The following is a 21,311-nucleotide window of genomic DNA, read 5'->3' as shown; positions in this document are numbered from 1 at the left end:
ACTATGCTGGAATTTATGATAAACAATGTTATAACTGGAGGCCTTTTCTCTACCTCTTCCTCACAATTGATGGGTTATATTGCCCTGATAGACATTCAAAGAATTGGGACAATTCAAGAATGTGGCAGATGGAATATGATGTGAATAAATGCAAGGTTATACAATTCAAGGTTTGGAAGAGCTGCAGAGTATCCATCTAATGGAGAGAGATTAGGAACTGTTAATATGCAAAGAAACCCAGGTGTTCTTGTTCATAATTCACTAAAAGCTAACATGCAGGTGCATCAAGCAATCCAGAAGACAACAGTGTGTTATCATTTATTGCCAGACAATTTGGGGCCATAAGTAAAGATGCCTTACTTCAATTGTATCGTTGAGGCTGCATACGGAGTATTGCATGCAGTCATGGTCGTGTCACATCAGGGGAAAACAACAAACTGTTGCAATAGAGTGAATACTCCAGTTTTTGGTTGTTGGTGTTATGTGTGGGGCAGGGGTGTGGAGGAGAGAAGGAGAGGTAGATAGGAAACAAGGTCCAGGAACTGGGAAATGGCGAGAGGGTCGAAAAGGGGCGAGAGCGTGTGAGGGGCCGAGAGAACGTGACAGGACGAGAGAGAGCATGTGAGTGAGAACAATCCTTTTGAAAAAAACCATGGCTGGCATAGTGGCGAGCATTGCTGCCTCACACCACCAAGGATCCAGGTTCAATTCTACCATCAGGTGACTATCTATGTACCGTTTGCATACTCTTTCAGTGTCTGGATGGGTTTCCTCTGGGTGCCCTGGCTTCCTCCCACAGTTCAAAGATGTGAAGGTTAGGTGGACTGTTAATGCTAAATTGTCTGTAGTGTCCAGGGATGTGCAGGCTAGGTGGGTTAGCCATGGGAAGTGCAGAGTTACAGGGATAGAGTGGAGGAGTGAATCTGGGTGGGATGCGCTTCAGAGGGTCAGTGTGAACTCGATGGGCTGAATGGCCTTCTTCCACACTGTAGGGATTCCATGAAATGTTGACTCCCAACTTGAACCTACTGACTCAATTCAACACAGATGAAGAATATCAAAAGCATTTTCAACCCATCAAACCAATTTACCGTGTCAAAAAAAAGAGTGCACTGGCAATCAAACCTGTTTCACGAACTGTCCTATAAGTGCAAATGTTGAACTGAATCAACCAAAATGACCCATTTGTTTCTCTTTTTTACTATCAGAGTAAAAAAAATGTACATTAGACTTCAATATACTCAAAAATAACTTTTTATTATAAGCAAGATACATTCTTTAAACAAGTGGTAACAATGGTTAACAACTGAATTACTCTTGAGATCTAAACTATATTTCCTTGATTCCAAACACACACACATTCATAGGCAGACAAGACAAAACTAAAGCTGTGCAGAGTAAAAGGAACCCCTGTGGACAAACTGAACAAATTCAGATTTCCCATAGTTCTTTTAAGTCCCTTTCAGCGAGATCAAATTGCTGACATCCACTGAGGGAATATCTTCAAGCCAGACTTCACACTCATGTGGAAATCAGTTTGGAACCCTAACATTTAAACTTTATCAAGTTTCACAAATACTTTATTAAGAGATAGTTCAAATGGCCTTACTCCTGAATGAAAAGGGAGAAAGATAGTTTTGCTTTACCCTGCAAGTCTGCTGCTCAGTGATAAAGGGACATAATATTCACGTCTTACTTCTGTCAAAAGAATCCATTGGACTCTTCCCCCAAAATTACATCTTTTGTGCAGTAAACAGTTAAATCACACCATTCTTTGTCCTTTTGTTTGCAAGAAATCACATGATAAGCCCTCTTCCATTAACATAGAGTCTCACTTTCCATAAATATATACATTCTGAATAATATAGGTACACATATAAACAAGATTGCAGTCATCAAAAAAGTCCCTTTGGATCCATTTATCATGATTAGATTAAATTACTTACAGTGTGGAAACAGGCCCTTCGGCCCAACAAGTCCACACCGACCCCCTGAAGAACAACCCACCCAGACCCATTCCCCTACATTTACCCCTTCACCGAACACTACGGGCAATTTAGCTAACCTACACATTTTTGGATTGTGGGAGGAAACCAGAGCACCCGGAGGAACCCCAATCAGACGCAGGAAGAATGTGCAAACTCCACACAGATAGTTGCCTGAGGTGAGAATTGAACCGGGGTCTCTGGCGCTGTGAGGTAGCAGTGCCACCCAAGGGTTTCACAGATTTTTTTTAAGATTAGATTAGACTAGATTCCCTACAGTGTGGAAACAGACCCTTCGGCCCAACAGGTCCACACCGACATTCCAAAGAGTAACTCACCTAAACCCCTTTTCCCTCTGACTAATGCACCTAATTGACAATTTAGCATGGCCAATTCACCTAACCTGCACATCTTTGAACTGTGGGAGCAAACCGGAGCACCTGGAGGAAACACACACAGACACGGGGAGAATGTGCAAACTCCACACAGACAGTCACCCGAGCTTGCAATTGAATCCGGGACCCTGGTGCTGTGAGGCAACAGTGCTAACCACTGAGCCACCGTGCCACCCCAATTTATCAGAGTAGAGATATCACAAAGCTGTTACATGGTTTAAACTGAAAGTTAAGTGATCAAAAATAACCATTTTTTTAAAAACAATTATAGAAGAATATCATTAAAATGTATTTTTATGACAAGTATCTTCAAAAGAATCTTTTTCAGATCAAAATGACTTTCAAACCCCCATTTTAGGAGTTAGGTATAAAACTATTGTCCGTATAGGCAGCATCACAAATATTAAACCCCTCATTCCACAAATCCCTGACATAGTCACTAACCAGGAACCATTACAGACAGTGGAAAGTGAGACAGAGAAACTGAGGCAGAACTTTCTAGAAAATGAGGAACACTTGTTCCATTTCAGTACAATAGGAGTCTGTCAGGTTTCTGATATCATTACAACTGCTGTTTTCCACTGGGTCAGTGTTGTTTAATCTCCAAGGGTTAACCTCAGTGGCACCTGTGTGAGCTGACGAAGGCCCAAGGTTGGGGAGATTATTAAAGGGATTAACTGAGAAATAAAAGTCACAAAATAAGGGAATGAGACTAAAGATAAGGTTGGAGGAGTATCAACTTACTCAAGAGTCTTTGTAAAGTGTGCAAATGCTGCAGAAAACAGTGCTCCTGGCGGAATGACAGATGACTTCCTGTCATCCCACCGTCTTAGCTCAGCGAAACTATTAGAATGATTTGCTGGTCACTCTCAGGCATGGGTCCAAATGGCCTAAAGCCAAACACTAGGAACACACACCAGGAGCCAGAGATACTGGGATTGAGTTACAAAGTCTCAATAACATCAACACACAGCCTGCTTCACTGGAATGAATGCAGGAATGGTAAGGTCCCTGAGAGACAGGGCTGATCGGAGCCCTGACAGAATTAAAACTAGGGTGCAAAATCCTATCATTGGGTCTCAAATCAGTAAGTATACAGTGGGTGCAGTATAACTCCAGTCCATTTTAATAAGCACACCTTCTGTTTATGGGCGCTTTACAAAATGGCATTTCAATATTCAATAAAGGGGCTGCTCCCATCATATTAATGATGACAGACAGACAGATCTCCCTCACAGAGGACCCAAGTGACATACAGCAAGTTGACACAATGTCTCTGACTCAGATACCAGCTCAAGACTGGTAGCTGGGGGTCAAGCTGTTTTCAAATAGTTGGGCAGATCCTCCCCAGTTTCTGGAGTCTTTCTATCTTAATTGTAACCACAGCTGAACAACAAGCTCAATTCCACAAAGTGACAGACCCCTTTGGTTCAGTTAAAACGTTTGAATATACAAGGACAGTTAATTATAAACATAGACCCATTTGAAGAGTGTCCATTCATTCAAGAGAAACAATAGTGCAAAGATTTCCCCTATTTTACAGAAAATTGCTGAAATCTTAAATAGAAAGCTGCAATTCATGAAACATTTAAAATTATATTTATCACTTTTAAAAATGAATGCTTGCATTTGTATGTATCTGGTACAATCTCACTATAGGCAAGGGACAGTGATTCAATCGATAAATAATGCCACCTGTCACAATGTAAGCTCCAATTTGTTCTCCTCAGATGAGACTGCAGAGTAAAAGATCAGTGGGGACAGGAATTGACCAAGACCCAAGAGCTTGGTGATTATTAAGGGATGAAATGAGAAGCACCACGACAAATAAAAATCAGGAAGGGCAAGAGACTAAAATTCACGTAAAAGGAGTATCTTAAGATTAGGTAATTGAAAAGGTTAGTCTTACTTGTTAAGAAAATTCAAGCTTAAGTCATAGCAGTTGAGGTCAGCCAAGTGAAGTGTGTCACCTGTCATATGTGGGAAGTCACGGACCCTATCCGTGTCAAAGATGCCCACATGTGCAGGAAGTGCTCCCCGCTGTGAGGCTGAGAGTTAGTTGGAAAGTAGGTTTCAGAGAAGTGGCCGCATCACAGCTAATGGGATTGGAGGAAAGGAAGGATTGGCTGACTGACGGACTGAAAGCAGAGGGTCATTATAAATGTGTCTTTCTCTGGATGATGAACTGTAACTAGTGGGGTGCTGCAGGGTTCAGTTCTCAGACCTCAACCATTTACAACCTACATTTATTGGTGTGCAGGCAGGGACAGAGTAAAACATAGCAACGTTCACAGATGGTACTAAAATAGGTGGGAATGCAGGCAGTGATGAGGAGATAGACAATGTTTCTGCACGTGCAGACCCAACTCCAGGGTGGTATTTTAGTTCCCTGTGCCAGGGTCAGGGATGTCATTGAATGGCTGCAGGACATACTAAAAGGGAAAAGGTCAAAAGTCAGAGATTGTGGTACATATGGCATGTAAGTGACCTCCAGCTAAATTGTACCTGATCTCCACAAACACTTGTAGCTGTAACCCCATATCCAAAGTGGTGCACCACTTCTCCAAAGGAGTATCCCAGCTCTCCAGAAGAAACCCAGAAAATTCAGACCTGCACTTATGAGGTCTACAGAGCACAGTTCGATCCTGTTTTGTTTTCCAAGATTATGATTGTCTCTGTTGAGGAGAAAATATTGGAAGGGGGTGATAATCTTGCATTCTGCCCTGGAAATCAGCATTTTTCATTCTAATTGGTAAGGGAGTGTCATTTCTGGTGGTCCCCAGAGGTAGTACATCAATGAAAATCAGATTCTGGAAGACCTAATGTCTGGGACCACAAGCGTGGAGTTTAGAGCAGGCAAAATTAGGTCAGTTCTCAATGTATTTCCTTTGGATATTGCTTTTGATATGATCCTAGGATACTTTAGAGTGGGAGCTTGGAATCTTAGGGAGCTGCATCTTTGCTTTAGCATTCCCACCTTTTCTTTGAAACATAATCTTTGGTGGGCGGGCGTGGGGGGGGGTGTTGTTTACCCTGACCTGCTGTGCTTTTCCAGCACCATTCTAATTCAGACACGGGTGTTGTTTACAGGTTATTTGATGGGATTAGGTGCCCTTTAAGACTCAACTTTGGGAAGAAGACTGTTTGTAAAAGCTGTATACTCCTCCTTGGAATTTTTCACCTGTTAAACAAAGTGTTGAGAAGTGAGAATTGTTGGGACATATCAGTAATGTTAATAAGTGTCGAGAACTGCCAAGAAGCATCAACTCATCAAAAAGGGTCAATATACATCAAGATTTGTTTTTTCTTTAGGAAAGGGCACATTTTTCAGTACAGTCTGCAAAGTAAACTTAAGTTATAGAGCTATGTTTGAATTCTTGCAAGGAGAGAATTAATCAGCTGGCATTGAAGAGGACAAGTGTGGAGACTAGATGTAGACACAATGCTGGAGGGGTGCAGCGGGTCAGGCAGTATCCGATGGAGCAGGAGAATCAGCGTTTCGGACATATGCCCTTCATCAGGAATTATGCCCGAAGTGTCATTTCTCCTGCTCCTCGGATGCTGCCTGACCTGCTGTGCTTTTCTAGCACCACTCTTGTTGCACGGAAAATTATGAAAACAAAGTTAAAGACGAAGGTAGAAGTGCAGTTAGTTGAAAGTCTGAAAATAAAAGGCAGGGGCAGAATGTGTGAATATCATATTGCACCCAGGAATCATTAAAATGTCAGGAAATTTGACAGAATCCAGGCTTTGCATTGGAATGCACAACGCATTCGGTATAAAATTAACAAGTTAACAGCACAAATAACGGTGAATAGGCACAATTTGGTGGTTATTACTGAGATAAGGTTGCAGAAAGACCAGATTTGGAATTGAATATCTGGGGTACTCAGTGTTTCAAAAGGATAGGCAGGAGGAAAAAGGAGGTAGTTTATTTAGTTTTGTTAATGAAGGAAGAGACCAATGCTATAGTGAGAAATGATGTCACTTTTGCTAGAAATAAGAAATGACAAGGGAAATAAGTCCCCGGTGGGAGTAATCTGTAGGTCTCTTGACAGTGGAAAGATACAGATGAAGATACAATGAGATGAGGCCAAGTGGAACCTCATAGTATCAGCCATAGTGATTTGTGCGGTTGGCAGCGATTTTGTAGTAATTAGCAACCAATGCAAATATGCACACCAAATTAACATAGGATTGGTCTACTTCCAAAGAAGTGCCATCCTGCACTCGGAATGCTAATTTGGTTTCTCTCTCCACAGGTACTACCAGACTTGCTGAGCTTCTTCAGCACTTTACATCAGTTCCTCATATGTGCTTGGACAGAATTCACTAAACAAGTATTCTATTATAGACCGACTTCCTTTAATATGAGCTCTATGCCGGCCACTTAAAAAATTCCAGATATGGACCCCACGTGTCTTTGTGAATTCATTTCTAATCTCCTCACTGTTCTCGTTCCATGTACCTTCTTCAAAAAACCTTTGCCAGTTGGTGTATGGAACAGGGTAGAACCAGTTGCTGGACAGATACAGGATTCCTTTGCATTTTTTGTTCAGAAAGTCATCGAGATCATCAGTCCCACACCATTTCTTCAAAATCCGAGTCATCAGTTTAGGACCTTGATGGCCCCAATCTGCTCCATTGTAATCCTCAACAAAATCACTTAAGCAACTCTCAATAAAGGAATGAGAGTGGTTAAATCCCAAAGCTGCATTATTGGCACGATTATTGGATTCTTCACAGAGGAAGTTTTCAAACTGCAAAGGTTTGATTGAAATGACATCTGTGTCCAGGTAGATGCCCCCGTACTTCCACAGCAAGGCTAGCCGACAGCCATCAGCGAGCACATGGAACCAGAAAGTTTCCTTGCTGGGATCTACCTGTAAAAGAATAAAGGTTAGTAATCGCTATCTTTTGATACTTTAAATGATCCTTCTCTCCAAATAGTGTCTCCTCCCTCCACACAGTGCTCACTGGTTAAGTACCAGTTCCTGAGAGCACTTTGTAATGGGCTGCAAGGTGGGTCTTGAGGAGAGGGGAATCTGGGCTGGTTCAATCGTAAACTTGCACAGGGTCTTTCAATAGAGAAAAGCTGCAGCCTCTTTCCCCATTGCCCCTGGCATAGTCTCCAATTTCAACCACAAGAGCCAGAGTCCTGGGAACCACACCACAGCCACACGTCAAATAAAACTGTATTTCAAACGTGCATTAAAAAAAATCCCTCAGTCTTCAGATCGAGTGAGAGCCTATTGAGTATTTCTGACCACGTTCTTGCCTAATTCCGTGTCTTATGCTGAAATATTACTGTGGAATAGACAAATGTGTGTCTTTTTGAAATATAAAGGTGGGCTATCACAAGATTGAGTCACTGGATGAATATACCACATTGTCAATCACTCATCCTGCTCTTGCACATTGGATCCTTCAGCAAGGTATATTAAAGAGACAGGAGACAGCACACATGCTCAGACATAAACAAGTTATTACATTTAAAGTTTGTATAGTTATTAGAAAGCCTGATAAGCCTGATAAAAAAAAATCCAGTTGATAGAAACCGAACATTTCAAAACTAGTAGTTAACTTTTGAGCTTGATCCTCAGCGTTGCATTTATGTGTGTGTGTGTGTGTGTGTGTGTGTGTGTGTGTGTGTGTGTGTGTCACAGCTTTGTTGACCTTTACCTGACTTGAAATCACTTCAGCTGCAGCAAATACCCTCTACGACCAATAGCAATGGCTTCCAATGACCATCCATTCAGCCAACTGGACAGTATCAGTGTGCCAGCCTTTGACAGGATGATGAAGCTCCTGTTATTGTCTCCAACAGGAAAGCCGATGAGAGGATTACAGGACAATGGCACAGACAGTCCAAGAGAACAGAGACCAAATGCTCCCAGGATGATTAGGTGCCGACTTTTCATTTGCAAGTTTGAATGACACTGGTGTCATTGGAAATGCGGGACAATGCTGCCAGTAGCTGTTACTGTTCACGACTCAATAAAAATGTCAGCTACTTTCTGTTACTCATTTCTGTAAAAGCTAAAACACCTACAGCAATATCTGTGGTAAAGCAGTGATGATGCACTGAGCACTTCCACTTGATTGTTCCTCTACATGTTGGCATCAATATGGTTCTTGTACCTTTGAGGAATTTCAGGGATGGGGGCATTCACTTATGTGGCTAACAGGTTGTCACTAGTCCTGCCTAATACCACCAAAATTAGCCTTCCTCCAATTTAGAACTTGAACTTTTACATCTGGTCTATCCTTTTCCGTCACTATTTTAAAATTGATCAAAATATGGTCGCTGGCCCCAAATGCTCCCCCACTGACACCTCAGTCATCTGCCCTACCTTATTTCCCAAGTGTAGGTCAAGTTTTGCATCTTCTCTAGTAGGTACAACCACATACTGAAATCAGAAAACGTTCTTGCACACACTTAAATTCCTCTCCATCTAAACTCTTAACACTATGGCAGTCCCAATCTATGGTAGGCAATTTTAATTTTCCAAACATAACCTCCCTATTATTCTTACAGATAACTGAAATCTTTGTTTCTCAATTTCCCGCTGACAATTATACGATCTATAAATACAATCCCATAAGATGATCATCCCTTTCTTATTTCTTGGTTCCACCCAAATAACTTTCCTGGATCTATTCCCAGGAATATTTTCCCCAAATACAGTTATCCCTTGTCAACATACCACTCCCCCTCCTCTCTTGTCCCCCTTTTTATGCTTCCTATAGCATTTGTATACTGGAACATTAAGCTGCCAGTCGTGCCCATCCCTGAGCCACGTGTCTGTAATTGCTATGATATTCCAGTCGCATGTTCCTACTCGTGCTCTGAATTCATCTGTCATCTTTGTTAGGCCTCTTGAATTGACGTAAATGCAGTTTAATTTATTAGTCCTACCTCGTTCTCTGCTTTGTTCCTGCCTGCCTTGACTATTTGACTCACTCCGTTTCCTAACTGAAACAGTCTCAGATTGATCTCTTTCCTCACTTTCCCCCTGGCCCCACTCCCCACCTTTGGGGCAGCACAGTGGCACAGTGGTTAGCACTGCTGCCTCACAGCGCCAGAGACCCGGGTTCAATTCCCGCCTCAGGCGACTGACTGTGTGGAGTTTGCACATTCTCCCCGTGTCCGCGTGGGTTTCCTCCGGGTGCTCCGGTTTCCTCCCACAGTCCAAAGATGTGCAGGTCAGGTGAATTGGCCATGCTAAATTGCCCGTAGTGTTAGGTAAGGGATAGATGTAGGGGTATGGGTGGGTTGCGCTTCGGCGGGGCGGTGTGGACTTGTTGGGCCGAAGGGCCTGTTTCCACACTGTAAGTAATCTAATCTAATCTAATCTAATCTAATCTAATCTAATCAGAGAGAGATGGGTCTGGGTGGGTTATTCTTCAGGGGGTCGGTGTGGACTTGTTGGGCCAAAGGGCCTGTTTCCATACTGTAAGTAATCTAATCTACTAGTTTAAATCATCCAGAGCAGCTTTAGCAAATCTCCCTGCCAGTATATTAGTCCCCTTCCAATTTAGGTGCAATCCGTCCTTCTTGTACAGATCGCTTCTACCCCAGAAGAGATTCCAATGTTCCAAAAAGTGAATCCTTCTCCCCTGCACCAGCTCCTCGGCCATGCATTCATTTGCTCTATTCTCCTATTCCTACCCTCACTTGCTCATAGCACCAGGAGTAATCCAGATATTACTACCCTCTAGGACCTTCTTTTTAAATTCTTGCCTAACTCTCTATATTCTCCCTTCAGAATTTTATCCTTTTCGCTTCCTGTGTGGTTAGTTCCAATGAGTACAATGACCTTCTGCTGAGCCTTCTCCCTCTTGAGAACATTCTGCACCCTCTTGGAGATATTCTTGATCCTGGCACCAGGGAAGCAACACACCATCCTGCTCTTTCGCTGCTGGCCGCAAAAAAGTCTGTCTCTATCTCGGACTAGAGAGTCCCCTAACACAATCGATTGCTTGGAACTCGCCGTACCCCTCATTACAATGGAGCCAGTCTCGATACCAGAAACGTGGCTGCTTGTGCTACATTCCCCTGAGAGTCCATCACCCCCTACATTTTCCAAAACAGTATACTTGTTTGAAATGGGGATAGCCACAGAAGACTGCTGCACTACCTGCCTACCCCTCCTACCTTTCCCTGAGTTAACCCATGTACCTGACTGTATCTGTGGCTTTTCTCCCTTCCCATCCATCACATCCCTTAGCTCTTGTAAATTCCTCATTGCTTCTAACTGCCGCTCAAACCGATCCATGCAATCGGATAGGATTCACTACATTTCTCTTACCCACCCTCATCTATTCGAATCATGGCATCATTAACCTGACCTTGCATCTTGGCACCCTATCCACTTGACATGCCACTTCCTGCCCACATAGCATCCTACCACATGGTACCAAAGTCCCTATGGGGCAGGCAAACTATCCAGCTGGTACCCCATATATCTGGCACCTTGGATCCTACTCACCTGACACACCATTACCTGGCACTCTAGCATCTTACCGGCCCTGTACCCATCCCTGGAACATCTGGATAACAAAGGACATCTATGTCTACACTCCCATTTATTGATTTTACTTCTGCTTTCAACACCATTAATTCCAACAGAACTCATCTCTAAACTCAGAGACCTAGGACTCTACACCCTCCTCTGCAACTTGTTCCTTGCTGTCTACGGGTCAGGAAGTCAATCAGTAAGGATAGGTGACAACACCTTCTTTACCATAATCCTGCCCCACAAGGTTGTCTATCAGCCCTTACAATACTCTTTACACACTCACGACAGTGTAGCCAAATTCAGCTGTAACTCCATTTCTAAGTTTGCTGATGACACTACTGTAGTACATTGTATCTTAAACAACGATGAGACAGAGTACAGAAAAGAGATAGAGAGCTTAGTGGCATGGTGTAAAGATACCAACCTCTCCCTCAATGAAGCAAAATGAAGGAGCTGGCCAACTTCAGGAAGCGTAGTGGGGAATATGCCCTGTCAATGTCAAATGGTGCTGCAGTCGAGAGCTTTAAGCTCCTCAACGTAAATATGATCAACAATCCGTCCTGGTCCATCCACGTCAATGCTATGGTCAAGAAAACATACCAATGCCTCTACCTCCTCAGAAGGCTAAGGAAATTCAGTATGTCCACAATGTTTTTTACCAATTTTTAGAGATGCACCATAGAAAGCATCTTATCCAGATACATCACTGTCTCCCAGATACACCACAGGTTGGTATGGTAACTGCTCTGCCCAAGACCAGAAGAAATTACAGAGAGTTGTGTACACAGTCCAAGCCATAATACAAACCAGCTTTCCATCCATTGACTCCATCTACACTTGCCACTGCCTTGGGAAAGTGGCCAACATAATCAAAGACCCCACCCACCACAGTTATAATCTCTTCCACTTTCTTCCATCAGGCAGAAGATACAAAAGTTTGACAACAGTTTCAGGAACAGCTTCTTCCCTACTTTTATCAGACATTTGAACAGATCTCTCACATATTAGGGTTGGTCATTCACTGCACCTTCTTCGTAGCTGTAACCCTGTATTCTGCATTCTATTCTATTATCCTGATGTACTCTCATATCATATGATTTTTCTAGATAGCATGCCTAATGATACTTTTCACTGTATGACAGTACACGTGACAATAATAAATTCAAATCACTCTATCCCTATGTATTCGGCATTCTATCCATGGAACTGACCACTTCCCTAGCAGCACCTTACCCAGCTAGCAATCTACTACACTGGTATCCTGTCCCCTCAACCTCTACAATCTGTGTAAGATTACCACTCCTCAAAATCTGGTCCACATTATCTTAAGCAATAGATCACAAACAAATACAGAATACTGGAGGAACTCAGCAGGTCTGGCAGCAATGTGCTAGGAGATACAGAGATAACATTGAGTCTGGGATGACTCTTCAGACTTTTGTGCACAGATGCTGCCAGACATGATGAGTTTCTCCAGCATTGTGTGTGCGTTTGCTTCAGATTTTGCTTTTACAACAAAAGATTTGACCTGGATCTCCTCTTGTTTTGGATGAGGGAATAACTAGTTGAGTCACCAATTAAAACTGCTACATTCCTTCTGGGGCATGGTTCCCCTGACATCTACTGCCTAAACACCCTCTGTTTAAATGAGCCAAGCCATTTTAACATAGTATATGTGTAATTAACTGGGATATAGAGACAATCCTATTGTATCAAATGAACATCAGAGAGACGCAAAGCAAAACATTAGCTAACCTTTGCTGGATAAAGACAGAATTAATATTCTCTGGGGAGTTGCCAAATTAATGGTCCCCATACCACCAATGAACAAAGTCCAGTCTGAATAATTGAGATAAACATTGATTTTCAGAAAGAAAATTATCCTGGTTTTCTTTCAGATTCTCCAAATGATTTTGTCTGGACCGGAAACTGAAATTCAATCTAAAACCCACAAGAATTCCAGTTCAGCATTATCCATCATCGTACATATAGAAACTGGGATGTAGCTTGTCAGTGTAAACTTTACTATTTCATTTGGCAGATTAGTGACTAATGGCAGCTATTATCATCCACAAAATCAAGCAGCCAGTTCTGTACAACTCCTTACCTTCTCATACCATCCAGCCAAGGGAGTGCTGCTAAACAGTTCTTTAGGATTCAAAGGCAAGATGAACACATTCTTGAATGAAGAAAGCAGAAGGATGCCTTTGTACTCAGGTTCTTGATACGCAGATATATCACCATTGAATGCTTTCATGAAGAAATAAACTGGCTTGTTTGGGTTTAGTCTTGCTGCCGATTCAACGCTGCACATGATCAACGGGGAAGGGTTTAGTTCACCGGATGTTTGCACAAACATAATTCCGGGCTCTGTGGTTGGATGCGGATGTTTCACAATCAATGCTTGAATCCAAGTGCTCTCAGTAGAGACCTGGCCAGACGTGGTCAATTTCATTTGGGAAGCTTCTGCTGGTTTGCTGGAGTTTCCCAGTTTATACATCAGGGTGTTTTGCTTGAAAGTTCCCTTGACTTCATCACATGAGTTATTGAGCATATAAAATAAACACACAAGCAAAAAAATGGTGATGATGCCCATCCCCATGCGAAGTGATATTTTATACTGCTTAATAACTGGATGTTTTTCTTGGATAACTCCTGTGAAAAGGAAGAACCATTGAGATGTCAGTAAAACAGCCAGGTCTGCTTTATACCTGTGACACGTACCAGCTATGAGTCCAATAGACAAAATGTTTGGTTGCTGAAAATCCAAATAAAAACAGAAAATGCTGGAACTTCTCAATAGGTTCTGACAACAGACCTTATTGGGGGTGGCACGGTGGCTAGCACTGCTGCCTCACAGCACTAGAGACCCAGGTTCAATTCCTGCCTCAGGCAACTGTCTGTGTGGAGTCTGCACGTTCCCTCAGTGTCTGTGTGGGTTTCCTCCGGGTGCTCCGGTTTCCTCTCACAGTCCAAAGATATGCAGGTTAGGTGAATTGGCCATGCTAAATTGCCCGTAGTGTTAGGTGAAAGGGTAAATGTAGGGGAATGGGTCTGGGTGGGCTGCTCTTTGGAGGGTCGGTATGGATGTGTGGATACTGTAAAAAATCTAATCTAATCTAATCTAAAAACATTTATGGACAAAGAAGCAGAGTCAGAGACTCTTTACTGAAAACTCAGCTAATTTCAGAGAGTTTCAGAGAATGTTTCTCTTTGTGGGCCTCAGCAGCTCTTCTCAAACATTTCTCTGAAGATCAAAAGAACAAAAGAACAACAGGCCCTCCAAGCCTGTGACGATTATCATGCCCTAACTAAACTAAAAAACAAAGCTTCTGTTCTTATTCAGTCCATATCCGTCCATTCCCTCCCTATTCCTGTAACCATCCAGATGTCTCTTAAATGTCGCCAATGTGCCTGCTTCCACCACTTTTGCTGGCAGCATTCCACACTCTTACCACTCCCTGCATTAAAAACTCATCTTGTACATCTCCCTTAAAAATTTTCTCCCTTCTCACCTTGACTCTATGCCCCCTTGTAATTTAAACTTCAACCCTGGGATAAAACCTCTGACTATCCACCCGATCTATGCCTCTCATAATTTTGTAGACCTCTATCAGGTCTCCTCTCAGCTGCTGTCTTTCCAGTGAAAACAATCTGAGTCTTTTTAACCTTTCCTCATAGCCAATGCCCTCAAGACCAGGTAACATCCTGTTGAACTTACTCTGCACTCTCTCCAGAGACTCCACGTCCTTCTAGTAGTAATGTGGTGACCAAAACTGGACACAATACTCCAACTGCGACCTAACAAGGGTTTTTTTTACAGCTACAATATGATCTGCCAACTCTTGTAGTCCATGCGCCAGCCAACAAATGCAAGCACATCATATGTTGTCTTGGCCACCTATGTTGGCACATTTAGAGAACTATGGATCTGCATGGCCAGATCTGTCTGTGTGTTAATCACTTCAGGATCAATGCAGTATGCCACAATGATGTCTGGCTCATGTCTTTATGGTCTTGCTAGCTGCATGAATCCTCAAAACTTAGTGCCAACGCTATCTTTAAAACTGCTGTGCACCAGTCAAATGCTGTCAGTCAGGAGATCCTGAGTATGGGCCAGCATTAATTACTCATTCCTCATTGCCCTCGAGAAGGTGGCGATAAGCTGCCTTCTTATGCTGTTGATTGACCCACAATGCCCTTAGGGAGGGAATTCCAGGATCTTGACCCAGTAACACTGAAGGAACTGCAATGTATTTCCAAGCCATGATAGTGAGTGGCTTGGAGGAGAACTTACAGGTGGTGGTTCCACGTATCTACTGCGCTTGCTCTTCTAGATGGAAGTGGCCATGGGTTTGGAAGTTGCTATTCTTGGTGACTGTCAGTGCATCTTGTAGACAGTACCCATTGCTGCGACTGAGCATCTGTGGTGTAAAGAGTGGATATGTGTGGATGTGGTGCCAATCAAGTGGGCTGCTTTGTCCTGGATGGTGTCAAGCTTCTGGAGTGGTGTTGGCACTGTCCCCATCCAGGCAAATGGGGAGTATTCCATCACTCTTCTGTCTTGTGCTTTGTAGATGGCTTGGGGAAGTCAGGAGGTGGGTCACTTCCCACAGTATTCCTAACCTCTGGCCTGCTTTTGTAGTCAATGTGAGTCCAGTGAAATTTCTGGTCAATGGTATTGTCCTGGAAATGGCTGACAGAGTCACACTGGCACCCTGCTTTGCTGACAGGAATGTCAAGGTATGGTGGAATAGGTGATGGAGAAGGGGGTCACCAGAGGAGACTGTAGCACCAAACTCAGCCAACTTGGTCAGACAATGCCACCTGGGTCAATGTAGTGTCCACAGTCTGGAAGAATGCCCAGGAAAGTGGTAGAGTGCAAAAGCATAAACTCACAAACGAGATCACAGCAGTATTACCAAAACTGGAGGAAATTCCTGCCATAGTGCTAAAGCCCTGACTTAGCAAACATGAACAAGACTAATCTAGATGTGACTAGGAGTGTATAACCATCAGCTCAGCCTTGGGTTCAGGGCAAAGATTTGCCATCAGACATTGGGATTGAAGAGAGATCAGTCAGCCAGGGTGCAGTGTCCATCGAATGAATATACACACGAGTTTGAAGTGGGAGTAAACCATGCAGCCTCTCAAGACTGCTCCAATATTTAGTAAGATCACGGTTGACCTGATTGGAACCACATTCCCACATACTTCTGATAACCATTCAACCACCCCCCAACCTCCACCCCCCCACCCAACCTCCCACTATAAGAATTTCCATACTCCTGGCTTAACGATATTCAAGGATTCTTTATCCACCGCTTTTCAGGAACCCGGTTCCAAATGAACACTCACAAAGTTCCGAGAGAAACAATTGTCCAGAATTCTCATTGAAGTTGATGACCTTGTAACTATAGTCTATAGTAACAGGAATAGAAAGCTAACTAGCAGAAGGGACTTGCAAAGGGAATGTGTATGTGACTGTGAACTTGAATTAGATACTTGAATTAAAATAGATACTGCTTTATGTTAGCCTGCTGAGAGTTCATTATTGTTCCTTTTTTTCTGGAATGCATTTTCATGGTAACTTAGTACAGGAGAGCGAGATCAAAAAATATTGGCAGTAAAGCTCTTTAAGATATTCAAGGTTAAACTACTTAGAAATGAGGTGTCAACTTCGTAGAGCCACAATACAGGAAAACAGAGGATAAACAACATAAGGCAATCTGTGATAGATAGAGTTAAATGATTCAACATCCAAGATCAGATTTCAACTTTGGATTCCTGCCACATCATAACATTTAGAGTCATAGCGTCATAGAGATAGACAGCACGGAAACAGACCCTTCGGTCCAACCTGTCCATGCCGATCCCAACCCAATCTAGTCCCACCTACCAGCACCCGGCCCATATCCCTCCAAACTCTTCCTATTCATATACCCATTCAGATGCCTTTTAAATGTTGCAATTGTACCAGCCTCTACCACTCCCTCTGGCAGCTCATTCCATACACGTACTATCCTCTGCGTGAAAAAGTTGCCCCTCAGGTCTCTATTATATCTTTCCCCTCTTACCCTAAACCTATGTCCTATAGTTCTGGACTCTCCCACACCAGGGAAGAGACTTTGTCTATTTATCCTATCCTTGCCTCTCATTATTTAATAAACCTCTATAAGGTCAACCTGCAGCCTCCGACACTCCAGGGAAAACAGCCCCAGTCTAGTCAGCTTCTCCCTATAGCTCAAATCCTCCAGCCCTGGCAAATTCCTTGTAACTCTTTTCTGAACCTTTTCAAGTTTCACAACATCTTTCCGATAGGAAGGAGGCCAGAATTGCACGCAATATTCCAACAGTGGCCTAACCAACGTCCTGTACAGCCTCAACATGACCTCCCAATTCCTGTACTCAATACTCTGACCAATAAAGTTGTGCCCCACAAATGCCAGGCAATGACCATCACTACTGAGACACAAACCAACCACTGCCGATGGACATTCAATAGTGTTACCATCACTGAATTCCCCCACTATCAACATTCTGGGGTTATCATTGACCAGTAATTCAAATGGACTCAACACATAAACACAGTGGCTACAACAGCAGGTCAGAAGCAAAGGAACACTGCGGTGAGTAACCCATCTCCTGACCCCTCTCAAAGCCTATCCATCATTAACAAGGCACATGTCAGGAATATAACAGAATACGCCCCATTTGCCTGGATGGGAGCAGCTCCAACAATATTCAAGAAGCTTGACACCATCCAGGACAAAGTAGGCTGCTTGACTGGCACATCCATAACTATCCACTCCCTCCACTGACACTCAGCAGCAGCAATGTGGAGAAGGTGAGGACTGCAGATGCTGGAGATGGGAATCGAGAGTGTGGTGATAGAAAAGCACAGCAGGTGAGGCAGCATCCGAGGAGCAGGAGAAATGACATTTTGGGCATAATTCCTGATGAAGGACGTATGCCTGAAACGTTGATTCTCCTGCTCCTCGGACGCTGCCTGGCTTGCTGCGCTTTTCCAGCACCGCACTCTCGACAGCAGCAGCAATGTGTACTATCTACAAGATGCGCTGTAGTATTTCACCAAAGATCCTTAGATAGCACCTCCCAACTCACAACCACATTCACTTAGAGGGACAAAGACAGAAGGTACATGGGAATGCCACCATCAGCAAGTTCCCCTCCGAGCCACTCACCATCCTGTCTTGGAAATATTTGGCTGTTCCTTCAATGTCCCTAGATCTAAATCCTGGACCTCCCTCCATAACGACTTCATGGGTCTACCTACAGCACATGATCTGCAACAGTTCAAGCAGGCAACTCAACACCATCTTCTCAAGGGAACCAGGGACTTGGCCCAGCCAGCAACGCCCACACCCCATCAGTAAATGTTCAAAAATATCCAGTCATGAATCATGAATGGCAATTGGCAACTAAAGAACCAACTGCAGCAGCAGTTTCCACAAAGACCGCCATCTGTAATGACAGAAGAGTTCAGCACATCAGTACAAAAGATATTGCTGAAGCATTTGCCAGAAGTCTTAGCCTCTCAGCCTCTCTAGTCGTCCCTTGCATCATGGATTGGTGTTCAGCTAATTCAATTCCTTGCATGGCACTGGATACTGAAACTAGGTGAAATACACCACTCATGGCCAAACTGGTGTTGTAGACAAGTTTAATGGAACCACTTTGCTTTTGTGTTATGTGTCCTTAGGATACTGAATATTTTATTACCTGCGTGATTGCCAACTTCAATGATTTGTGCTGATGTACATGCAGCTCTCTCTGCCCCTGCATCTACTTTGCGATTATATCCCTCATGGTCTGAATGCACTCTTACTAAAATATATAATCACTTCACATTTCTCTGCTTTAGATTTTATCTTTCACTATTTCATGAACATTTCTGCATCTTTCCTAAGTTTTACCCCGTCTTCGCCATTTATGAAAACTCCAAGTTTCGTACCATCGACAGAGTTTGTCGTTCTATCCAGCAGACCAAGATCTGGATCATTCAGATATCAATTTACATCCCTCACCACTGAGGAAAGGATGATTTGTGGAGAGTCTTTTTGCAGTTACTTCTCTAATCGCGCAAACATGGGGAATGCGAGAGCTGACAGTGACTCTGTGGTGCAAGGAAACACTCAAAATTTGGAGAATTAAAAGAAATGCACTGGTACAGGGGACTACATGTTTTGGAGGGATGAGATGCTTTTTCCTAACATAGAACATAGAACAATACAGCACAGAACAGGCCCTTCGGCCCACGATGTTGTGCCGAACTTCTAACCTAGATTAAGTACCCATCCATGTACCTATCCAAATGCCGCTTAAAGGTCACCAATGATTCTGACTCTACCACTCCCACGGGCAGCACATTCCATGCCCCCACCACTCTCTGGGTAAAGAACCCACCCCTGACATCTCCTCTATACCTTCTACCCTTCACCTTAAATTTATGTCCCCTTATTAATGAATTACAAACTATCTGACTGAACTAGCAGACTTATTATATAACCTTCCTTTCCTACCAACCTACAAATACCAAATTTTGATCTTGCCAACTTTTTGCATTGGCTTTTAGATCAGATGTAACACAATGCTACAATAGCTGGACAAACTGTGAGAAATGCTTTTATAGGAGCAGCAAAATCATGAAATACTAACAATAATAATAATTTATAAAGCTCCTTTAACATAACATCCTTAGGCATTTAATGGGACCATTTTAAAACAAACATGACATTGAGCCACATACGAAAATATTAAGTTGGCTAATAAAAAGCTTGATCAAAGTTAGGTGCTAATGTGTGTTCTCAAAGAGAAAAGTGATACAGAAAGGCAGAGGGATGTGGGAAATATTGCATGGATTGAGGCCTAAGCAACTAAATTATAGTCACCAATAGTGCATTAATGGCAGATTAAAATCAGGGATGCATAAGACATCAGAATTAGAGAGACACAGATATCTTGTACAGTTGTGAGGCTCACTCAGGTTAGAGAGGTACAGAGAGATTAGGTCATGGAGGGATTTGAAAAGAAGGTTGACAATTCTAATATTACAACATTGCTTGATTGAAAACTGATACAGATCAGTGAAGATAGGGCTGCTAATGGAATGGGATTTGGTGAGAGTGAAGACTTGGGCAGTACTGTTTTGGATAACCTTCAGTTTAAAGAGGGAAACAGACCAGAACTGTTGATGCTAGAGTTAGCAAAGGCAAGAATGAATGTTTCACCAGTCAATAGCTGAGACAGGGCAAAAGTCAGGCAAAGTTACTTAAGTGGAAATAGGCAGTCTTTGTGATGGCATGAATATGAGATCAAAACTCATCACAGGTTTAAATGTGGCACCAAAGTTGCAATGAATTGGATTAATCTCAGACTGTTGTCAGAGACAGGAATGGAGTAAGAGCTAGGGAATTATGTTCTTAGAAAGAACCAAAAACAATAGCTTCAGTCTTCCCAATATTTAATGTGAGGAAATTTCTGTTCATTCAATATTACATGTCAAATAAACAGTCTGATAATTTAGCAGCAATAGAAGTGTTGAGAGAGGTTTTGGTGGAGGTAGAATGTGGTGTTGAAAGGGATGTGCGAAAACATTCAGTCAGCATCAGCGAGAGGAATGCAAGCAGATGGAAAATAAAAGAAGATGGAGGCTAATACCTAGTTGCAAAGCAGGTCAATAACAAATCCCTAATTCATTGACAATGGAAGGTGTTTTATTGGACATTTTTTGTTCGTTCATGGGATGAGAGTTGTCACTCCTCAACTGCTCTGGAGCAAGTGATGGTGAGCTGCATCTTTGAGTGCTGCAGTCCATGTGGTGTAGGTACTCCCATCATGCTATTAGGAAAGGAGGTCCATATTTTAACCCAGCAATGGTGAAGGAATGATGACATAATTTCAAATCAGGCCTGTGTAATAAATGGGCACCAGGAAAGGAAATAAGTCTTAAAATTGTAGCAGTATTACAAAGAGTATATGTTTTCTTAGAATGTACTAAGAAGGGAGATATGACTGCATAAAGCCATGAAAATCTATCTTCGAATATTGATAAAGAGAATTAGACGTGCTGAATATTTTCTTTCAAAAGGGAAGGTATTTCATTCTGCTTCAAAACAAGGATGTAAACCAACTGAGAGATTCTGGATCAAGTTAGTTACTGATTCTTGATGATGATAGTATTTGTTTTCCAGAGGGGTTACTGAAGTAGAAAATATTAATTGGAGGAATACATGCAAGTTATAAACCAGCCCCATTATAGGGTATTGGATTAATGAGTGACTTAGTAAGTGAACAGTTTGGAATCATGAGCAAGCCCTTATATAAAGAATTGATTTTAATTTTGGGAAATGATCTGTGGTGCTGGAAAAGCAGCCAGTCAGGAAGCA

General features: G+C 42.7%; 1 protein-coding gene across 1 annotated transcript in view; it reads right to left on the bottom strand.

Moving 5' to 3' along the window:
• Window positions 1-5,935: 5,935 nt before the first annotated feature.
• The window catches only part of LOC122555683 (alpha-1,4-N-acetylglucosaminyltransferase-like), a 39,881-nt gene continuing 24,505 nt past the window's right edge, over window positions 5,936-21,311 (bottom strand). The window contains exons 2-3 of the mRNA XM_043701697.1: window positions 13,010-13,557; window positions 5,936-7,263 (exon numbers count right to left, since the gene is read on the bottom strand). Coding sequence (XP_043557632.1) covers window positions 6,676-7,263; window positions 13,010-13,557 — 1,136 coding nt within the window. The 3' untranslated portion in view covers window positions 5,936-6,675. The remainder of the gene's footprint in view (window positions 7,264-13,009; window positions 13,558-21,311) is intronic.

The sequence above is a fragment of the Chiloscyllium plagiosum genome, chromosome 13 (genome assembly GCF_004010195.1).
Source record: "Chiloscyllium plagiosum isolate BGI_BamShark_2017 chromosome 13, ASM401019v2, whole genome shotgun sequence".
Classification (NCBI taxonomy): Eukaryota; Metazoa; Chordata; class Chondrichthyes; order Orectolobiformes; family Hemiscylliidae; genus Chiloscyllium; species Chiloscyllium plagiosum.
Note: the sequence above shows the minus strand (reverse complement) of the source record. Positions and strands in the feature narration are given on the sequence as shown.